The 23,110-nt window shown below is 37.8% G+C and overlaps 1 protein-coding gene across 4 annotated transcripts in view; it reads left to right on the top strand.

Moving 5' to 3' along the window:
* Nucleotides 1–23,110, top strand: part of LOC309974896 (uncharacterized protein) — a 69,010-nt gene that overhangs the window by 17,612 nt on the left and 28,288 nt on the right. For 2 of the 4 annotated variants that reach the window (XM_082859735.1, XM_082859734.1), the window contains exon 7: nucleotides 923–1,024. The exons of the other annotated variants lie outside the window; for them this stretch is intronic. In XM_082859735.1, the coding sequence (XP_082715861.1) occupies nucleotides 923–1,024 (102 nt within the window). The remainder of the gene's footprint in view (nucleotides 1–922; nucleotides 1,025–23,110) is intronic. 4 annotated transcript variants of the gene reach the window in all.

The raw sequence follows: 23,110 nt of genomic DNA, 5'->3' as shown, positions 1-23,110 counted from the left end.
TTGTATATATTTGTTCATCCTAACTAAATATGATGTAGTAGGAATATGCTAACTCATGTTTGTGTGTCAATGTATATATATTTATTTATATCAATACATACACACATTTCCATTATTCACTATTTTCATATATTTTTTTGTTTCAGAGTAGTACTTCTTAGTATTTGGGCTTGCTTTTCCCAGCATTTTATTATGTAAATTGACATTTTGAAATAGTAAAGGATTTAATTTTGTGACAGGTAGGTATATACTGTGTGTCCCTTTCCCTTTGTCCTTATAAAACTTTACTCAGAAATAATAGTACTGTAAATCTGTAGTATTTGAACAGTAGCCAGTTTATTTCGAGGATGTAGAGAATTGCCTTCGGAAGATACAGATTATGAGGAAACATGTTCATGATAGTAAGTCTAAAATAAATTTCCAGATTTTATTACAGATTCAACTTATCCCCTAGTACTTCTGAGTAGTAAATAATCATGCAGAGATTGTTAATCATTGCTGATTATTTTTAAAAATTATAAATGTTTATTGAGGCAGGGAAATTAACATTCTGGAAGACTTTTTTTTTTTCTTTTTTTGCCGCACTGTGTGGCATGTGGGACCTCAGTTCCCTGATCAGGGATTGAACCCGCGCCCCCTGCCTTGGAAGCATGGAGTCTTAACCAGTGGATCACCAGGGAAGTCCCTAATTTTTTTTTAAGACAAAATAAATTAAAAGTTCCCCCAAGTATTGTGGCTAATTTTATTGTATTTTTTGAACAATAACAGAATAGAGGAATGAATATGCAATAAAAGATACCAGAATCACTATTATAAGTCATTGCTTGATGTTAAAAATCTGAAAAAATATGAAATTTACCAAGTCAGGATTTTTCATCAAAATTTTTTCTTCTATTCAGATATATTCTTTTTTTAAATTTAGGTATATTCTTAATGGAATAGTTCCCCCAGCTGCTACCTGCCATTCTGAGTTGGTCTCCATCACAAAGAATAAAATGGGCATTACTCATCATATTCAACTAAGGTGAACATTTTAGTTAAACAGAATATATTGATAGCTTCTAGTTTGGTTCAGAAAGATTAACTTGTTTTTTCATAGGCTTTCATAACTTGTTTTTTCATAGCCTTGTTTTTTCATAGGAGAAGTGAAAAATCACTTCTTTTTGATAAGTAAATTTATAGTTTTCTATATGTCATAATACTGCTAATAAAAATATTTGTGTGGTAATTAAGTTGAACTTTTGATACTGCTTTTTACATTGATAATCTTTCAGTATTCACCTTTCTGAAAAAAAATGTTAGCTTTTTAATATTTTAATGTCCGTTTTAAAGTAAGATTGTTTACAAAAGATTGGGTTTTATTTTGTTGGTGGTATGATAGGGTGGATTTAACTATTTGAAGTTTGCTTATCTCTTGCCTAATTAATATAGGTTATGAAATTTTCCAGTTTTATATATTGGTAAGTTTTGAAAGAGTTCATGATTTCAAAGGATATAAAATATTTATTTTGACCATAATTGAGTTTTTGTTATTGTAGAAATGTCTGGTTTTCTGAGCCTGGTTTTCTAAGTATTTATAAAGAAAATTGGTGGTGTTCTCTGGAGAAATGCATTTGTTCATGTATTATATTAGTATTGGGTTGGCCAAAAAGTTCGTTCAGGTTTTTCTGGGATAGCTTACAGAAAAACCTGAACGAACTTTTTGGCCAACCCAGTACCTTGACCAGATAGGTTTACTAGCCTTTATTGACGTTTTACATAGTATCGTAACATGAATGCAATAACTGAGAATTCAGTTATTAGGGCTGGAGTGTTTTTGTGTGTGTTTGTCTGCAACCCATATAAATAGAGTAATGCCTGTTAGTCTGGAATCATAACAAAGTATTACTTAGTTTTGTTACAATGAGCATTCAGAATAAACATTTGGTGGCAGCAGAACAGCAGATCCAGTTAGCTGTTTATAGAGTTAAATTTTGTAGATTACAATTTATAAATAATTTTTTCTCATTACAATTGTTTGCTGTAATTTTTGTGAAAGGAGAGGGATTAATGGGTATATTCTTTGGTGATGATTGTCTTTCTTTACAATTTAAATAAGATTGGCATACCAATTTTTATTTTATTTTTTGAATTAAGGTATTATTAAAACATTTGGTTTCCCTGTATGTATGCCAGATTTTCTCCTTAAAATATCCTTAGGATTACAGGAAGTAGTATTAAGTTCATTGAAATAGATTCTGAAAGAGGAGTAATTTGGTGATTGTCTTGTGTGTCTTTTTTATTCCTTTTTTTTTACTTTGCTAAGCAGCATTTAAATAATTCAGTTGATTCAAATGGCCAAGGTCTCAAGTCTAAAAAATATTCAATTTTTCATGGTTTGTAAATTTCAGTGCAAACCTTGAAAAGTTTATAATTATGACTTTTGCAGCTAAAATCAGAAAACTTGTAATAGAATGGTTATACTTTACATTCAATATCTTTATGTAGACTGCACTGAATGGCATAATTTTTGTCATAGAATATACATGTGTGTAAACTCAATTTTGAATGTATCTCCTATGGAAATTCTTAATACATTGTTGCTGTCAAATTATGCACAGGAACAAGGGGAAAGAGTAGCAAAAAAAACTCTGAAAAGAGAGCCTCAAGAGTAAATAGTTATTTTTGAAGCTAGGACTGTGTTTGGAGAGTTTTGACTTTTTGGTATCTTTAATAGAAGTTTATTTTAGTCATTTAAATTAGAAATAATCTTTTTCTTTCCTTTCCTCCTAACAAATTTTGTTAAGTCATACTGTGACCCCTAATCTTAGAACTAGACAAAGTCACATTAACAAGCAGGTGAATGACTGAAGACGTCATCGGGGAGTGTTGTCTAGTTGTTAATATTCCCATATTGTTTTTTAAATTGAACTGTTTGTAAATTAATGGGAAGATAGAGAGATTTTGAGATGACCTATTGCGCTTTTTGCCTCTCAACTTTATTGGTAACTAAGGGGAAAAAAGTAAGAATAATCTGTTCATTCATAGTTAAAATTGTGTTCAAGTTCAGTACAGTCCACTAAAATACACTTTACTTGGATTTTTTTTTTTTTTTTTGCAGTTTCAACTGTATTCTCAGATAGGACATGTAAAATTAAAGTTGTACCCTACAACTAGTAATTACAATAATCGCACAGCTTTGTTAGTGTCTCTTCAGTTGTAATTCTGGACTCTTCAGTTTTTTTAGTATATCAAAATGAAAGAAAATTTGATTTGGGGGAGGTTTGTGGGTTCTTTCTCTTCTTTTATTCTTCTTCCTTTTTTATTCTTTCTTAATAGTATTAGAAATCATGTTGCTTTCTTGTTTCTATCAGTCTTTTCCTGTACATGTTTTCTTTTTCTTATGTGCATTTTCTGTTCAGCTATCCTCATGTTAACTTCATAACATTTTTAATGAAGATGATGGGATGGTAAGTTACTGTCAAAAATGGTGATAACTTATTTCCCTCCTGTGTTCCACTGAACTCATGTTTCCTTATGAACCTTATTTAATCATGTTAAACTTATAGGTCACAGCTTTGCAGTTTCCTGACCCTGTGGTATAGGTAGAATTTTGATATGAAAATACTTGGAAAGATTTATATAGATTTTTAGTCTATCAGTGTTACTCATTGGTTAGGAATCCCATAAACATGGCGTAGTACTTGGATGTATGTATTTGAGAAAAAATTCTTTTACAATACTCAAGCCTCATGCTGATAGACTAGTTGATAAATAGTAGTTGGAAATTCACTGTTACGGAATCCACTGTTATGTCATGATTCTCTAATCTGCCATTCTTAAAGAACTGAATGCTTTTGAAGGAAAGCTGATGGCTAATTTGAGTTCAGCTTTTACAAGTGATTCTTCATTTCTCCAGTGCTGCTACAATGAGGAATAGGAATTTAACAGCAACAAGCCTTAATTTAATAATACTTATTTAAGTAGCTGCCATTTAGTTAATGCCTGTCAATGCCAGGCCCTATTCTAAATGTGATTTATTACAGTTTCTAATTTTTTTATAACGACTGTACAGTCTCAAATTTTTTATAAAGAGGAAACAAAAACTAACACAGTTTAAGCAATTTATCCTATGAACATAATATCTCTAGGGAGCAGTGTTAACTGGGATTCAAATATAGTTCAGACATATTCCTCACCATATCCCCTTATATCTTTTAAACCACATTTTATCTTTGGTTAAGTTATTATTAATTTAGGGTGGGTTTTTTTTCAAGGTAGGAAAGAAATTCCAGTGGAGAGTTGAGTGCATCTTTATGGTACCTTTGAATTTATAGGGTTAGAGGTATGTTGACTTACTAGTGAAGCTGAGTGAAGAAATCTGTAAGTGGTTATTTATTTAGAATGTTTAATTGAAGTCAAGATTGAAAGCTAGGATGTCATTTACCGTATAAACGTTTTCTATAAAATATACATTGATAATTGATAATCATATTTCAGCAACATCTTTTCAATTGAAGTTTTACATATGCTGTTGTGCTTTAATGTTTACCTTTAATATCTCCTGATTTTAATTAGCACTTGAAATGTGTACTATTCAGTGAATGGATTGTTAAATTATATAAGCTGTTTGTTTTGATGATTAATTTTGAGGCAGTATTTCCTAAACAGATCAACACTATTTGTAAGTGGTCTTAGTGTATTTTTCTTTTAATGTCCACTTATTACTTAAGTGTGCTAGCAGTAGCTGTTATGGAAATTACATCAGTTTTCTGATTTTCTGAAGAATTAAGGATTTTTTCCTTTTGTAATAATTAGCATCCTTTCTCTTTTATGTTGTTTAAATTAATTTTCTAAAATTAAAGAACAGTAAAGGAGCCAGTTACTTAAGTTTGCTGTATAAATAAAATATTGAATTAATTCGATTCTGCAAGGAATTCTGAAGTACAGAATGAAGAATTCTTACTGTTGACTATTTGCCTTATTTTGTTTTAGTTAACTTAAAAAATAGAAGGGCTGGATCTTGTTTGGTTTTTCTTAATTCCTTGAGAAATTAAAATTCCTAGTTTGTGGCTTTTTTCATTATTGTTTCTAAATGTGAAATCAGAGGTGGAATTTTTGTTAGAATGGGGAAGAAATAACATTGATTTCATAAGTAGATTAAGATAGATTTTGGTTCACAAAACTGGAAAGCAGTACGTCATGGATTGAGATTATTGGAATAGTGTATAATGTAACACTGGCAAAGATGTGGTTAAAATATTTCATTTTGAATATAAGTAAATTGAAGTATTTACAGGAAATGTGTTAGGAGGCCTGGGCTAGACATTTTGAATTAATTTAAAAGTAGTGAGAAAAAAAATTTTTTTTTAATTCTGGGAAATGATAGGAAAGAAATTGTTAAAGCTAGAAGACTAGTGGTCTCAAAAGTGATATTTCTCCCTCCCCATCTTCCCTTTGCTGTGTAAAGACTAGTAGAGCCCAGGTATTACATTAAGAAAGATTATCTTGTACCCTTAAGGGCCATGAAAGCATGGTCTTCCTTGTCTTGTGTTTGGAGCTTTGTCCTTTAGTGAGTCCATAAATATTTGTTGAATATTAGTCCCAGTCTTCTCCTGAGAATAGTCAACAACCTCTTGAAATTAAGGACCCATTCATCTAAATAGAGCAACTTTATAGGGCAGTTTGTAATTTAGGAAACATGGAAATATAGAGTGTGAATTAGTTGTGTTTGATACTTGCTAGGAGAAAGAGTGTCCAGGCAGAGAGGAAGGCTTATCCATTTAACTTGTTGTAGCTAACACCATCAGAGACTTGTTTGAAGTTTTTGAACCTCACTAGTAGTCCTTATAATTGTTGTTTATGATCAAAAAATTAAATACTAGAATACAGGTAAGTAGAGCAACCTTGAGACTTTTGATTTTCTATTTCTTTTAGGGTCATTTAGAGCTTATTTTCTTATTTTTTGCTTTAACACTTCTATTCTTACTCTTAACTTTCCCCATGAGATTTCATCATTTCTCGCTTGGACTTAGTAGTCTCCCCACTTTTATCTTTGCCACCCTATAATTTTATCCACAGAATAACTAGAGAAAACTATAATTAAAAAATTTTTTTTTACCATAAATTAAATCCCTCCCAGGGACTTCCCTGGTGGTGCAGTGGTTAAGAATCCGCCTGCCAATGCAGGAGTCACGGGTTCGAGCCCTGGTCCGGGAAGATCCCACATGCTGCAGAGCAGCTAAGCCTGTGCGCCACAACTACTGAGCCTGCGCTTTAGAGCCCGCGAGCCACAACTGCTGAGCCTACGTGCCACAACTACTGAAGCCTGTGCGCCTAGAGCCCGTGCTCTGCAACAAGAGAAGCCACTGCAATGAGAAGCTCATGCACTGCAACTGAGAGCAGACCCCGCTCGCCGCAACTAGAGAAAGCCCGCGCACAGCAACAAAGACCCAACGCAGCCAAATAATAAATAAACTTATTTAAAAAAAAATTACATCCCTCCCTGCTTAATTAAACTATACATGATCTGGCCCTTGGCTTCTTCCCTGACCCTGTCTTGTACCCCTCTCCTCTTCATTTACTACATTTCATCTATACTGGTCTTTTTGTCTGTTCTTCAGATATGCTAACCTTATTCTTGCTTTAAGTGCTAGCTGTTTTTTTTGCTCTGTATTTTTTCTGTTCTTCCTATGCCTAGCATAGTTCTCAACATTCAGGTTTCACCTCACATGTCACCTCCATAGAGAACCTTCCCTGACTATTCCAATCTAAAATAAAGTAACCCCACCGCTGTCACTCTGTTACATTGTCCTGTTTTGTTTTCATCATAGTAGCTATTAGTAGTTGAAGTTATCTTTTTTAATACTGATTTGTTGGGAGTCTTTTGAAGTAGAATATAAGTTCCATGAGAACTTGTTTATTTTGTTCTTAGCTCTATCCACAGAACCTAAAGCAGTGCCTGTAATACTGTAGGAGCTAAAAAATATGGACTGAATGATTTTATACCCATTGCTTCTATTAATAGTATTACTCCCCAAATGTGTTTTCTTCTTAAACCTGTCCTCTGCTCTCCAGCCTATATACTTAACTGCCTACCTGACTTTTCTACTTTTAAGCCTGAAAAGTTGAACCTGTGATCTTCTCACTTGTCTATGGAACTCCAGGATTTTTTTTGCATAGCAAATGGATCCACCATCTATCTATTTTTGCACACCAGATACTTGAGAGTCTTCTTTGATCCCTCCTTTCCCCCTTCATATTGTCCATCAACTGGGGTCTTTGAATTTTGCCACTTAATTACCTCTTGAATCTCTCCATTTTTGACTGCCATCTTTCTAGTTTGAATTATCATCTCTTCCTGAGACTGGGGTCCCCACATCAGTACTTGCTCTGTTCTAGCCCTTTTTCTCCACAATCTAACAAGACTGAAGTATAATGTACATATTAAAGAGTGCTTAAATTATAAGTGTATATAGCTCAACAAATATTCATGAAGTGAACATATCCATGTAACCAGAATCCTGCTCAAGAAGTAGAACATTACCAGCAAATTAGAAACCCTCAGTGCCCCCTCCTTTCCAAAGTGATCTTTGTAAAAGGAAAATATGATCATGCATAAAACCTTTCAGGTGCTTCCCATTGCTGTTAGAATAAAGACCAAGAACCATAATGTGGTTGATGTGGCCCCTGCTTTCCTATCCAACCTCATGTTTTGTTACTCTTCCTACTTTCTGTTTTCCAGCCTTACTGGCCACCTCTCAGTTCCTTGAATGTGCTGTTTGTTCCTTCTTCCTGGAAAGTTCTGTGTGCACACACCCCTTCCATACTCATCCTTCAGATTTGAGCTCTTCAAGGAAACCCAAATTTTTGGACATAGCAGGCTTGGTGAGGTCCAAAATATATATTATATGCTCTCATGTACTTTTTCTTTATTAATTTGTATGAGTGTATGATTATTTCCCCTCCCTTCATTTTTAAGCACCATGTGTCAGAGGTTGTTACTATTGTATGGTCATCAGCACAGTGAAAAAGCAGTATTCAGTATTCATACAACAAGTGAATATGGGTAGTCTCAGCTTATTCTGGGCTGAATTGTGTTCCCTCAAAATTTCATGTGTTGAAATCCTAACCCCCAGTATTTATGATGTGACTATTGTTAGGATATAGGACCTTTAAAGAGGTAATTAAGGTAAAATGAGGTCATGTGATTGAACCCTAACCCAATATGATGGTGTCCTTACAAGAAGAGGTGATTAGGACACAACAAAAAGGGAAGACCTTGTGACAACACTGGATGAAGACAGCCATCTACAAGCCAGAGAGAGAGGCTTTTGAAGAAACCTACCCTGCTGACATCTTGATCTTGGACTTCTAACCTCCAGAATTGTGAGAAAGTTAATTTCTGTTGTTTAAGCCACCCAGAATGTGATACTTTGTAGCTTTGGCAAACACAGATTTTGGTACTGGGAAGTGGGATGCTACTCTAACAAATACCTAAAAATGAAAAAGTGGCTTTAGAACTGGGTATGGTAGAGGCTGGAAGAGATTTGAGCTTCATGTTAGAAAAAGCCAAGGTTGCCTTCAGCGATTGTAGGTAGAAATATAGACGTTAAAGGTGATTCTGGTGAGGGTTCTGGGGCGGTCAATAAGGCTTCTGTCACTTTAGAGATAGACCTATATGATCATGAACAGAGTTTGGTAGAAATATGAAAAGGGTGCTTCTGGTAAGGTCTCAGATGGAAATGAGCATGTTATTGGAAACTGGAGGAAAGGCAGTCATGTTATAAAGTGGCAAAAAACTTGGCTAAATTCTGTTTCAGAGGTTTGTGGAAAATAGAACTGGTAAGTGATAAATTTGGATATTTAACTGAGATTTCTAGGCAAAGTGTTAAAGGCATGGCCTGGTTTCTCCTTGCTCTTATAGTAAAATGCAAGAGGACAGAGATAATTGAAGAAAGAGTCGTTAAGCAAAATGGAACCAGAAACTTGAAGATTTGGCAGTTCTCAGCCTATGCATGTTGCAAAAAATTAGAAAGTATGTCCTGGAGACAACATCAAGGCAGTTGCTAGACAACCATTTGCTAAAGGGCGTATGGGCATGTGACTTATGGATTCATTAAACTAACTCAGTGAGACCAGAGATGGGGATATGGCAGCAGAAACACTGCCAGCTTGGACTGAAAGAGACAGGACAGGATGATGAAGGAAGGCTGTCAGACTTCTGAGATTCTACAAGACAAGTCACTAGAGCTATCTGTGGTGATCTGGCGTAAGCATATGTTGTCCTCCAAGAAAAGAATAGAATGACCCTGAAGGCAATTCAGAGGTTGGCAGGGTTGCCATTGCCACCATGGGATCAGAGCCCCAAGCCTGAGGGAGTGAGGCTACCACCTTGGTCAGCCTGGAAGGCAGGGCCTCTAGCCCAGTGGACCCAGAGAACACAGCATGGAGCCAAAGATTATTATTTATTATTAAAGATTATTCTTCAGCCTTAAAATATAATGGAATTTGCCTTATTGTAAACTTGCTTGGGACCCATCATCCCTTCTTTCTGATTTTTCCCTTTGGGAATGGGAATGCTATCCCACCATTATATTTTGAAAGCAGGTAAGTTGTCTAGAGTCACAGGTTCACAGCTGGAGAGGAATTTTGCCTCAGGATGAATCATATCTCAAGTTCACCCATACCTGGTTTAAATGGTATTTAGATAAGATTTTTGGACTTGATGCTAGAATGGGTTAAGACTTTGCAGGCTGTTGGAATGGGGTGAATGTATTTTGCATGTAAGAAGGACATTAATTGGGCGCAGGAGAGTGGAGTGTTAATGGGCTGAATTATGTCTCCTCAAAATTTGTATGTTGAGGTCCTAACCCTCAGTACCTCAGAATGTAACTGTATTTGAAGATAGCACCTTTAACGAGGTAATTAAGATCATATGGATGGGCTCTAATCCAATATGACTGGTGTCCTTATAAGAAGAGAAGATTAGGACACAGACATACACAAAGGGAAGACCTATGAAGACACTGGCGGAAGAAGACCATCTACCAGCCAAGGAGAGATGCCTTAGAAGAAACCAACGCTGCAGACACCTTGACCTCAGACTTCTAGAATTGTGAGAAAATAAACTTGTTTAAGCCACCCCGTCTGTACTTTGTCACAGCCCTAGGAAACTAATACGCAGCTATTATACTAGCTAGTTGAGAGGGACTTGTGAGCCATTTCCTTCTCTCTTCTGCAGTTCCTTTATGTGTAAAATGAGGGCATTTGACTGGATCAGTGGTTCTTAATTTTTAATTTAATTCAAAGCTTTCTGAAAATGGAATGTGTTTCATTAAGAAATGTATAGTGGGTCGCCTGACACTGTGAGTTGTTCACAGCGCAACCGAGTTCCGTGTTTCAGACTATACCTTTGAGGTACCTCAGATTGTCATGAAGAGCAGAAACCACTTTTAGTAGAGCACAGAGTGTTATTTTATTTTTATTATTATTATTTTTGGGTTGCGCCGGGTCTTGGTTCCAGAAGGTGGGCTCCTTAGTTGTGGCACACGAACTCTTAGTTACGGCATGCATGTGGGATCTAGTTCCCTGACCAGGGATCAAACCCGGGCCCCCTGCATTGGAGTGCAGAGTCTTATCCACTGCGCCACCAGGGAAGTCCCTAGAGCACAGAATTTTAAATTCCAGAATTTGAAGAAAAGTTGTAGTTCTTGCAACTTGGGCAAGTCACTTAATTTTCTGAAACTTTTCCCTGTAATTAAATGAGAATACCTTCTCAATCTATAACAGGGTTATTGGATGGATTAAGTGAGCTGAGTAGGTTAGAATTTCAGCTGAAGTAACTCATGTGCTGGCCTTGAAATTCTGTTATTTTGTCTGCTTTTTGATGATTTCACATCTTTATACACTAGGGATGGGCAGAGAAGGAAACACCAACTGGTTGATTTTTATACTAGTTAGAAATGCTAGGAGAGATCTAGAAGGATAAAGCTTGATTTTTTGGTTATTAAATTTATCAAAGATACTCATATTCCTTATTAGCATAAGCAGTCAGGAATTAAGCTGTGTAATACCTCAAAACAATTTGTGATAATGCATGTGCTTTTTTGTTATGAATACTGGCACTGTTTTTTCACCTGAGTGGTATGGGCTGTTGGTATGATCAGGTCAATTTGATATTCTCATTTTTACTGACAAATTTGGTATGATTAGTTTCACAGAGCAGACCACACGAACCCATTTCTTTAAAAGAAAAAACTTTTTTTTTTCGTTTTAACGTCAGGTGTAATAAAAGTAAGGAACCTTTCCCCACCACTCTTGGTTTTCACAAAAACATTTTTCCTCTTGTTTTTCATCATGACTTCTATGTAATGTTCACGTGACAGTATGATATCAGCTTACCTGTAGTTATGTGACACTGTTAGTTAATTGCACCCTAGGCTTCTATGAAATGAGTCATCCAAGATGGGAACATCAGTTTAAGTGGATGTCAGCTTTCTATTTTTGTAGTAGTTAGGGAAGTGACAGAGTTATCAACAAGATTCAGTAGAAAAAGGGGAAGAAGGCGTATGGTGGAGGGTCAGAGAAGTAGTTTGTAATATTTTAAAGTGTAATGACTAGTGTCTCATCTGTTTATTATTTTATTTTAATAAATTTATTTTTATTTAATTTTGGCTGTGTTGGGTCTTCGTTGCTGCGCGCAGGCTTTCTCTAGTTGTGGCGAGCAGGGGCTACTGTTCTTTGCGGTGCGCGGGCTCCTCATTGCGGTGGCTTCTCGTTGCAGAGCACAGGCTCTAGGTGCACGGGCTTCAGTAGTTGTGGCTCGCGGGCTCTAGAACGCAGGCTCAGTAGTTGTGGTGCACAGGCTTATTTGCTCTGGGGCATGTGGGACCTTCCCGGACCAGGGCCCGAACCCATGTACCCTGCATTGACAGGCGGATTCATAACCACTGCGCCACTAGGGAAGCCCTGTTTATTATTTTAAGTGATAGTATTCTAAATTTTTAATAACATAACATTCTTCTTGAATCACTTCTTAGATTATTTTTTACTCTTACAGTGACGTAGAAGAAATTATTATATTTAAAAACAACTTAACTATAGAAGAATGAGGTTCTCTGGAGCAGTATAGCTAGCAGTCAATGGAGAAAGGAAATAAGAAGAAAAAGCAGCTAATCAGGTTTTAATTGGTTAAATAGTTGGCTGTTGAGACTTTCTAAGTAAGGTGTTGATAAACTGCTGTGGTGTGGAAGTAATGTGGAAGGTTCAAGAAATGGTGTTTGGTCATATGAATTCTCCCCTTACAGGAGCTGCATTAGACCTGCTGAAGGCACAGAGCACATAGTAGGTCTCCAGGACAGAAATTCAGGTGAGCATCTTGCCCAGGGCGGTTAAAAAGAGCCATAGTAGGTCTTAACTAAAAGTCTCAGAAAACACCAGAGATTCTGCTGAGGACACAATATATTCAGTCCACAAATATAAAAGAAAAACATAGTAAACTGGGAGACAAAAAGAGTCAGGGGCCAGGATCTGAAATGGAACTGAGTAAATAAGGTTGGGTACATACAGGGATGTTACTAGGCCATTGCCATGAGTGGTATGGAAATACTAGAGGCTTGCTTTACTGGTTGTTACACTGTATCATTTCTTGGTGGGGGATGGACTGATTTTAAGGTACAATATTGTACTAAAAGCTTCCTGTTTGCCTTTCATACCTTGAACAAAAGTTTTATCTTGATTGTTCTTGAAAGGTGTAGAGGTGGAGGCGGGAGGTCGGGATTGGGGGGGAGAGAGTAGGCTTGGGAAAATTCCCACAATTTACTATGGCTCTTTATCTTAGGTTGTCAGGACTTGGCCAAAGTATAAAGTAGAGGACTGGAGTTCTTGGAGGCCAAGAATAGTGTGAAATACCTGATGGGTATAAATTGGAATTGAGGCTTGATAGTATTGATGAAGAAGTCTTCTAGCATTTGGCAGTCATGAGAAAATGGAAAGCATGGAAAATAAATAGGGCTTTCTCTCTGAATTGTCTTGCCTAGTGTATATCAGAATGATTTATGTTCTTCCTAAGGACATCAGATGTATCTTGACTCTTGGGACAATCTACACAGATACATAATAGAAGTACTCAGTGCAGTGAGAAAATAGCAGGTGTAAGCTGTAGTTACCAGGAATGGAATGGTGTTTTCTGATTGGAGGAATGTGGTTGAGAAATGTGAACCAGTAGTGAGAAGGGGCAGTAAACTGTTTTCTGCATGAATGTGTAGCAGTGGCGTTACTTTTCCACAGTTCATTTACTAGATTGGTAGTCAGTAAGTGAAATGTGGAGGACGAGGTTCAGGGAAAAGTGGGATTTAGTAGGGGAGAAATAGTATGGGGAAAAGGCCTGTAGGCAGTAGTAACTGAATGGTCAAAGTCCCAGAGGAAGGAAACAGTAATGGATTTATTCATGCATGTATATATTCATTCAGCAGTGTTTCATGAGTGCTTACTATGTGCCAGGCATTGTTTTAGGTGATAGAGATAGATCAGCGTGTAAAACAAAAAACCTCTGCCCTCCTGGCGTCAGGGTAGGGAAGCAGACTAAATCAATAAACAGGTATCTAGTCAGTCAGATGATAAGTGCTATGGACAAATTTAAGCAGCATAAATGGGGCAGGGAGGGTGGGGCTTAGTGGAATGGGTACCACTTTACCTGAAGTGATCAATAAAGGCCTAACTGATAAGGTTAACATTTGAGCAGAGACTTGAAGAAAGTGAGAGAGTGAATTAGCAAAGAGAAGTGAGGATGGAGCATTCCAGACCAAGGATCCTGTGCTTGGTGTGGTTAAGGAATAGTAGGATGTCCATTTGCCTGGAGCTAAGTGAGCAAAGGGCAGAGAGAAGAGAGAGTCAAAGAGAAAGAAGGAACCAGATAATATGGGCCTTGTAAATTATTGAAGGAATATAGACCTTTACTCTGCTTGAGATGGGAAGCTGTTGGAGAGTTTTGAGCAAGGGATGACATGATCTGACTTGGGTTTTAAGATGCATAGTCAGTTCTGACTGCTGTCTTGAGAATCACTTTAGAGGACAAGAATGGAAGCAGGGACTAATTAGATGGCTCTTGGAATAATCCAAGTGAGAGGTGATTGTGACCTCAACCAGGGGATAAAGGTAGAGGTAGTGAGAATTGTTGAAGCTAGAGCTGGCAGGATTTGCTGAATAGATCAAATAATGAGTATGAGAGAGAAAGATGGAGTTACAGTTTACTAAGATATAATGTAGGAGGAGCACATTTCGAAGGGAAAACAGGTGTTTAGTTTTGGACATGTTAAGTTAAAGGTGCATTCTGGATATCTGAATGGAGATGTAGAATATGTAGTGTGTTCAGAGTTCATGGGAGAGGTCTGGGATGGAAATACAAATTTGGATGTGGGTGGGAAAACAGGCTTTTCATTGTTGGAGGAGCATAAAATTTGGTGTATAGTGTAATGGGAGATAACTCCAGACACCAGCACTTTTCAATCTTGTCCACATTATGACACACACAGAAAACAGAATCTGTAGAATTTGCTGGAGTAAATGGACCAGGCTACTCTTCCCAAGGCTTCTGGTCCTGGGGCTCAGGAACTCCACCTGCCACAGGCTCCATTCAGTAGTCTTAATCTGTCACCTGTTCGAGGCGTTGCCAAGCACACTAGTTAGAAAGCTCTACTCTAGAGAAGGGCCCAGGAGACTCTGAAAACACAATGTTAATGAACTAAGACTTTATCTTGCAGAGAATGGGGATCCCCGAAGAGATTTTAGCAGAAGTATGACGTAGTTATATTTGTTTTAATAGGTGTTTTTCAAACTGTTCGTGGTGAAAGATGAGTTTTTAAAAATTTTCCAATGCGCTGCAGTCTGATACTTTAGTAACATATAATAAAAAAGTGAATTACTAGAAAAAATTTAATGTAAGTCAAATATTTTATAATTTAATTCAACAGATATAAAAATTATTCTCAGATTCCTATAAAAGTTACTTCGTTTCTGTACTCTGTTGCAGACTGGTTGCAAACCACTCATGGACTGGAATCAGTATGGATAACACTTTTGAGTAGCATTGTTTGGAATGGAACAGTCTTGACAATGAGAGTAGTAATAGAAGGAAACAATTTTGGACATCTTATCAGTTAGTTGGAAGGCCATCAAACATTTTGTGGTGTTTGTTGAATAGTGACCTAAGGTTGCCTAACTGGACAACAGTTAGGCAGAGGCGTAAAGCTTACTGGTGGGGCTTACTCTACTGGTAAGCGCTCCTGTCCACTCTAGTGTAGTCTCCTCCGTTTCTCCCCCCAGCATTCTGCTCTTTGGGAGTCAGTCTGGAGTGACCCTGGTGTTGGTCAAGTGTAGCTTATGTTTAACCATCTCTTGATTTATAGAATTTGATTATTTGTTTTAGTTTCAGTGGTGACCAGAAGGTTACAAAGATTAGGTGGAACATCTCTCAGGGTAGAGTGAGCTTTGTTACTGCTTGGTTTTCCAGATCACGTGACAGAATCGGCTGGGTCGTTTTAGCTGTCCGATATATAGGTTGTAAGAAACTAAAAACTTTGGATCAAGGGAGCCTCTCTGAATTGACTAAAATGAAAGATGAGTGGAATGGTTAGACCTTCTGCACCGTTAGTGCATGAAGCTACCCTTGTTCTGATAGAGCCAGTTTTCCTTGTTTTGCTGTTTTTCTTTTTGTTCCCCTACTAAAAGCACCAGCATTTATCAGGGAAAAATAGGGGTTCTCCTAAACTCATGTTGCATTTTTCTTTCTGTATTGTGGAAGACCTGACCTGCACTCTGGAAGTGAATACACCCATCTGACAGGGATGTAAGATCACCAAGTATGTTATTTAGTCAAGCTTTTTTTTTTCTTGATTAAAAAAGGGCTTGTTTGTCTGTAATAAGCACGAGTCCACTTCAATTTGTATGGACTCCTCACCACACCCTTACTTAACCCTGCCTCCTTTAAGTTGGGCTGGCCTGTCCAAGTCTTGGGCAAGAAGAGTGAGACGTCACTATCAGGTTAGAACCCATATTCTTAAGGTAGCTGATAAATTCAAGAGTTGTTGTCCTTGGAATACACTCTGAGATGAGAGGTCATTGCAGAACGGCTCTTGAATGTGCAGTCAGAATTTGAGGAATTTAGTGGCATGTCATACCCACCCCTTGGCACAGTCAATGAGTGTCTTTGTCTTCCTCACCAGGGCTGAGTCTCAGATATGTCAGAAGGGTGGGCAAAAAGCAGAGGTAGCCTGGTTGCATAGGCCTTTTTGCAGGGGTAATGTGCAAATTATGTAATGGTTGTTGTGGTGGGCCAGTCAGCTAGCTGGCACATTTGCTGTCTTCCTAGCTGTCTCAGTCAAAACCCTGCGGTAGCTGCAGTTCCCACAAGTAACCAGATGAGGGCAACTCTGGGGAATCGATGGTGAGTGGTCGCAGCCTTTTGGTCAAGGGCTCAGAAGGGCCCCACCAGGTGTTTGCTTGCTGGGGTGTCATTGCCACTACTACTGATAGCTCATCTGCCACTGTGTTCCAGGCCAGCTCTGGCAGAGGGGACATGAAGGAACAGGAGCTGGCTGGCTGATTGCTGAGGTGGCTAATGGCGGTCTGTTCCTTGTCAAGACCCATTTGAGTTTTCCAGGGGTAGGAAAGGCAGGCAAAGCACAGGCTAGCCCTTGGAGTCCCTGAAGAGAGCCAATGGCAGTGTTCAAAAGGCACGATTTGGGGGGAGTTAATTACATATGCACCAACCAGTCATAATTGAGACTGGTTACTATGCTAGAGAGGAAACCTATGGGTCCTTTTGGGTGCCAAGTCTTTAACCTGTTACTTGATGGTCAGTGGGAGGTGGCAGGGAGGGTCTGCCGAAGGGGTTGGACTATGAATTAGGAGGGAGCTCAGGATACTATATGCTAAATGACGCAGAAGAATTTAAGTATTTTAACAAACTGTGTGTGGCCACAGAAGCACACTGACTGATTACTTCAGCCCTTTGAGGTCTGAGACTCATGGCAATCTTTACAAGTATAAGAAAATTGTACGGTTTCTCCAGTTTTCCTTTAATTCTCCTCTGGGATAGGTAAAGTCTCAGACTGAAAGAAGAGTACCAAGTATTAGGTCAGTAGCACTTTTCTCAGCTCTGCTATTTGCTGGCATTGGTTGGAGACTAGAATTTGCACCCCTACTTTCCTGGATACAAGGAGTAGAGTGTGGCGTCTCACTTGTACACGTTGAATTAGTGGTAGATGTGTCTCTGTGGCTGCCCATTTTAGGGACAAGCCTGAAAATTTGTGCGGGGAGGTGAGAGCAAATAGATTTGGTTGAGGTTCTGGTCAGACAGGTTAGTGATAGACCACAGCTAAGGCAGGATATTCTTCTCAAGGAAGCCAGGAGTGGAAAAATGCAGAAGGAGTGTTCAAGCCAACGTCTTTGGAGAACTTGGAAGACCAATTTCATTCATTGTTTCCAAGGCTGAAGAGCTTGGGAGTCCTAGAAGGGAATGTGAGAAAAGCCACAGAGAGAGGAAAATTCCAAAACCATCATAGCACACAGTACATAGAATCTCTGGCATCCTTTTCAACTACTTAATACTTTGAAGTGTTGGGTATGTATATGTATAAAGGTACAAGCTCCAAGCCTTTATATTGATGAATGTAGAGATGGTGTGACACATCTTTCTGTATGTAGTTGACATTTATATAGAAAATTAATAGAAATTATGCAGAAAATGAGACAAATACTGTACCTGGAAATCTAAGATATGTATGTCGGAAACAGATGAGAAAGTATCACTGATAATTATTCTGGTAGGATTAAAGGAGAAGGAGAATGCTGTGGAGACTTCAAGCAGTAAGAAATTGAGCAGGGTAGGTTTGAGTATATTAGAGATGGCTGATTGGGTGTGAGAAGGGTTAAAACACATTGCTTCTAAGTATAACAAAACAGCTACAAAGATAGTGTAGTGAATAGAATACTACAGTCACTATCAAGAAATTAGAATCATTGTTTTCATACTACAGTTTTGTTTTGTTTTGGCTGAACCCCAAGGCATGTGGGATCTCAGTTCCCCGACCAAGGATCGAACCCCCCTCGCACCCTCCAGTGGAAGCACAGAGTCTTAACCACTGGACTACCAGGGAAGTTCCTCATACTACAGTTTTGTGACCCATTACAAGTTGCTGTCCCAGTTCATGACTCAGATATTACATATAAAGATAAATGTCTCTTTGTTTTCTCATGAATACTGTGAATATTAATGAGATGCTATTTATGGCATACTATGGATTCTACAAAAAATAACAAACATTATACATATTTTTGGCAGAATATTTAACATGTTTTAAAAAATGGGTTGTTAGGGCTAAAAGGGATTTATAGGACATCTAGCTCAAATCTCACATTTTATGAAAGAGGAAATTAAGGTCCTAGGAGGTGAAATAACTTACCACCTAAATTCAGTGGAAAAACTAGAACTAGCATCCAGCACTCCTGGCTTTCAGTCATTTCTTTCCTTTACCAAAAATCATCCCAGTAAGTATTTATGGTGACTAATATTAGCTTGTAATGTTTCAGTAGTTTATCAGTAAGTGAATCCTTGGCAGTTGCAAATTGGCTACCCCGAAAAATTCACAGAGATTCTAAGGCGGTTATATGAAAGTTGCTTTCCTACTGAATTTATATATCAAAAACAGCATAAAGCATCATTGAAGATAGGCTCAGTTTTAGGACTTGCCTGACTACGTTTAACATTTTAATAAGAAACCTTGACAAGAGACTTTGCTGTAATTTGGGGGTAGGGATGGGGCACTTACCGAACTCAGTAATGCTTGGCATCTTGAGTTCTTTGTAAACTATTTTGTTGAATGATTGTAGGGATATTGGCTGGTAATAAAAGCCTAAGTAAGACCCAGGTCATGTACCAATTTAAAACATGAATGTACTGTACATAGGTAGGGTTTTCCTCACTTTTACGCACCCTAAAGTTAACCCAGTCCTACATGCGCAACACAGTGATGCACAGGATAGAGAAGTGAAAACTGAATCAAAGAAGTCAAGCTGTATGCTGCCTGGAAGTCAATCATCTCTTAAAAAAAATCCAGAAGTCTACAGAAGAGTGGCATTGTCTGACCTTTATGGCCGTAGACTTGAACCCACTTACAGATTCAACTTTTTAGACAGTTTCTCCTTTGGAACATAATACTAAATGGAAAAAATAAAGTCATTGGTGAGGTACAGGAATGCAGCCAGCCAATCACAAAGGTTGTACAGTCTGCAACTCCACTGGCACCATATATGCCAGGGTCCTCTTAAGCGATAGTATGTCATGAAACAAGGGACAACTGCAGGCAGGAAAGTAAAAGATTTATCGGTGTACTCTGAAGCATGACTTGAAACCATGCTACTGAGCTATTGACATGAAGGAGGAAAAAGCAGTGGTTAGTATGCTGTACAGCTTTCACAGGTGGGAGCTGCTCCTTCTGAGCTGTTCAGTAAGATAGAACTCAGTCACATGTGACTGACAGGTATGCAATGAGGACAGTCATCCAAAGTACACAGTGTGGAAATGATCTGTTGTGCTTGCACTGTTTTTTTGGATACACAAACTTGGATATAAATTATACATTAAATAATTCAAGCCTGACCTAAAATTCATACAGGAGGTGAAACAACAGTCACAGTCCTTTTTATTCCTAATGCCCTTCGTAATCTACTTAGACAGCTTTGTATGCATCCTTCAGGCCCCTTTTGTGTCTGTGAAACACACACATGCACATGTACATACACATGATACATATTTACATTAATTGAGGCTCTACTGTGTTCCAGATTTTGTGCCAGATGCTTTTTCACTCCAAACACAAAATACAGGAACAGTTCACTCATTCAGTAGTCATTTCTTCATGAATGTTGGAACATGGCTAAAATCTCAAAAGATTTAAGAAAGGGTTTCCTGATTTGCTAACGTAGATGTCACATGCTCTCTACACACACCAAGTCCTTATGCAGTACCTTTCAAAAGTCTGTTTCTGAGGCAATTTACATTTTTTTTTTGTACAAAACCCAAATGAGGCTATTTTAATTGTTTCCCTACCACAGATATTTTAGCAGTAGCAGGTGGTAGTAAAGTTGGGGCAGTCCTAGAGAGGGTAATATAGATCTGATAGCCTGAAGACATTTGAGGATACAGAAACACTATAAAGTGCAGGTAAAAGAACTTGAAAAGCTTTACTACAGTGGGGTAGTTTAAAAGAGTAGCTCCTACACATTTTAAGTCATTTAAGGTGTAACTATAGATCAGTATAGTAATGGTAACTTATTTACAGTGACAACATGTGGAAGGCAGAAGTTTGTTAAAAACATCTAGGGGCATCAACCATTTTCCAGTGAATGGAATTATTGATGTCTGTCAAATGGCTAAGTTGTGTATGGTTTTTGCTAGAAAATTAGGGCTACAAAAATACACACATTTTTGTTGCTTTCTGTCAGTGCTTTCTATTTGCATAAATGATGGGCTTAAAAATAAATCCACAATTTTAAATGTATGAAATTTTAAATTTGTACTTATGAGACCAACCCGTTTTGGAAAGTTTTTTAATTCTTAGAGGGCATGATACTTTTTTCTTAATTTCATGTTTGAAAAGATTTTTGAATGTAGTTACTGTATTCGTTTTAAAACAACAGCTGTGACTTTTTAATTTATTTTTTATTTTTTAAAGTATTTTATTGTGGTAAGAACATTTAACAGGAGATCTACCCTCTTAACAGAGTTTCAAGTGTACAATACAGTATTATATATAGGCATGACGTTGTACAGCAGATCTCTAGAGCCTATTCAACTTTTTTTTTCCTTTAAAATATTTTTTATTTAGTTTTTAATTACCTAAGTGGTGCATATTCCAGATGATACAGAAATGTACACAGTTAGGATGGAAACTTTCCCATCAGCTGTGACTTTTAAATGTGTTAAGCATGTTAACTTGGAAAGTTGTAGCAGATTAGGGCGCTCTTTTTTTTTTTTTTAAGAAGATGTTGGGGGTAGGAGTTTATTAATTAATTTATTTTTGCTGTGTTGGGTCTTCATTTCTGTGCGAGGGCTTTCTCTAGTTGTGGCAAGCGGGGGCCACTCTTCATCGCCGTGCGCGGGCCTCTCACTGTCGCGGCCTCTCTTGTTGCGGAGCACAGGCTCCAGACGCGCAGGCTCAGTAGTTGTGGCTCACGGGCCTAGTTGCTCCGCGGCATGTGGGATCCTCCCAGACCAGGGCTTGAACCCGTGTCCCCTGCATTAGCAGGCAGATTCTCAACCACTGTGCCACCAGGGAAGCCCCAGGGCTTTCTTAATAGTGCCTGCTACTAATGGGATTCACTAAGTAGGTGTAAGTTTGTGATTTAAAAAAAAAATTTATTTATTTTTGGCTGCATTGGGTCTTCAGTGCTGAGCTCGGGCTTTCTCTAATTTCGGCAAGCAGGGGCTACAGTTCGTTGCGGTGCCTGCAGGGTTCTCATTGCGGTGGCTTCTCGTTGCAGAGCATGGGCTCTAGGCACATGGTCTTCAGTAGTTGTGGCACGTGGGCCCAGTAGTTGTGGCTCATGGGCTCTAGAGCACAGGGTCAGTAGTTGTGGCACGTGGGCTTAGTTGCTCCGCGGCATGTGGGATCTTACTGGACCAGGGCTCGAACCCGTGTCCCCTGCATTGGCAGGCGGATTCTTAACTACTGTGCCACCAGGGAAGCCCCCTAAGTTTGTGATTTGAAAGGGTGTTAGCTTCCTTTTCGAGCATAGTATACTAATGAGTTCTTACTTTAATCATATTAATTTCTGATAAGAAAACAGACAAGTTGAGCTTAAACAATTATAGAATACATGTAGGAAAAATAATTTTTGAAAATTTATCTTTGTGTTTTGGGAGTTTAAAGTAACATCTTTTGAAAGTGCTAAATAAGGCAGTAGGCATAATGTACATTTGAGATTGTGCCTTGATATCACAAATCTCATTTCAGGCTTAGGACAAGAAGTAAAATTAAACACGCTTCATAATACATTTCTCTTTTCCTGTAGTTTTCAGAAAGTCATTTTGTTTTAGTATTTAATTCATTGCTTTTCAAATCTGTCAGAGGTAGGCCTTTTGGGGGGATATGTGAAAAGACTTCTTTTACAAAGTAATATTTCTTTTTTCCATGTATGCAAATTCCATAATGAATGACCGTTTCAATTAGGAAGGACTTCTAGTAGGTTAATGACACTTTATGCAGTTTTTTTGTTGTTATTGTTGTTAACTTCTGGGGGTTTTGTTTGTTAGTTTTACTTTTTCCCTATTGATTATTGGCTTAGCTGCTTTGTAGCCTGAAATTACTTTGACATGACTAGTCAGTCAAGAGAAATTGTTAATAATTTCAAATTACTAGAAATTATTCCATATCCACAGAAATTGTCTCCCCTTTTTATATTTGGTCTGTGCTTAGGATAACATGAGCAGGATTAGTCAGGTAATAATAGTGATGTTGGAATCTATGAATTCTTGTAATTCATGACCATGTAATTTGTCATGATGAGTGGGGGGAGCAGTATTGCATAGTGTTTAAGAATGCAAACTTTAAATGCTACAGACCTCTGCCACCCACCAGATGTTTGGGGAAAATACTTAAATCTCAGTGTCTCTATCTGTAAATTGGGGTTGTTAATATTATCTATCTCATAGGGTTGTTATGAAGATTAAATAAGGTAATACATGTAAAGCATGTATAGTAAGCACAATGAGGAAGAATGTTGATATGATTTATGATTAATAACTGAGTAAGAAGAGTCATTTGAGACTCAAAGAATATCAAAAAGAAAAAGCAGCACCCTGACCCTTTTCCCTGCAAAATTCCAGACCTATAATTCTCTCTTCCTGGGTTTGTTTTGTATTTTCAGGTTCTGAGCCACTGTCTTAGGGACACAGGCTTCTCTTCAACCATGGAAGCATTAATATGTCTCAGTTGAGGCCACTGGAGAAAGTGTTTTCCTGCTCTAAGCAGGGTGAAAAATGAGGATTTACTCTAGTTACAAAATTAAACATTGCATTTCCCACAAATTGTCTAAGTCACGAATATGTGACTCAGAGAAAAGCAACAGC

This window comes from Leucopleurus acutus, assembly GCF_964270905.1.
Source record: "Leucopleurus acutus genome assembly, chromosome: 18".
In the NCBI taxonomy this organism is placed as follows: domain Eukaryota; kingdom Metazoa; phylum Chordata; class Mammalia; order Artiodactyla; family Delphinidae; genus Leucopleurus; species Leucopleurus acutus.
Note: the sequence above shows the minus strand (reverse complement) of the source record. Positions and strands in the feature narration are given on the sequence as shown.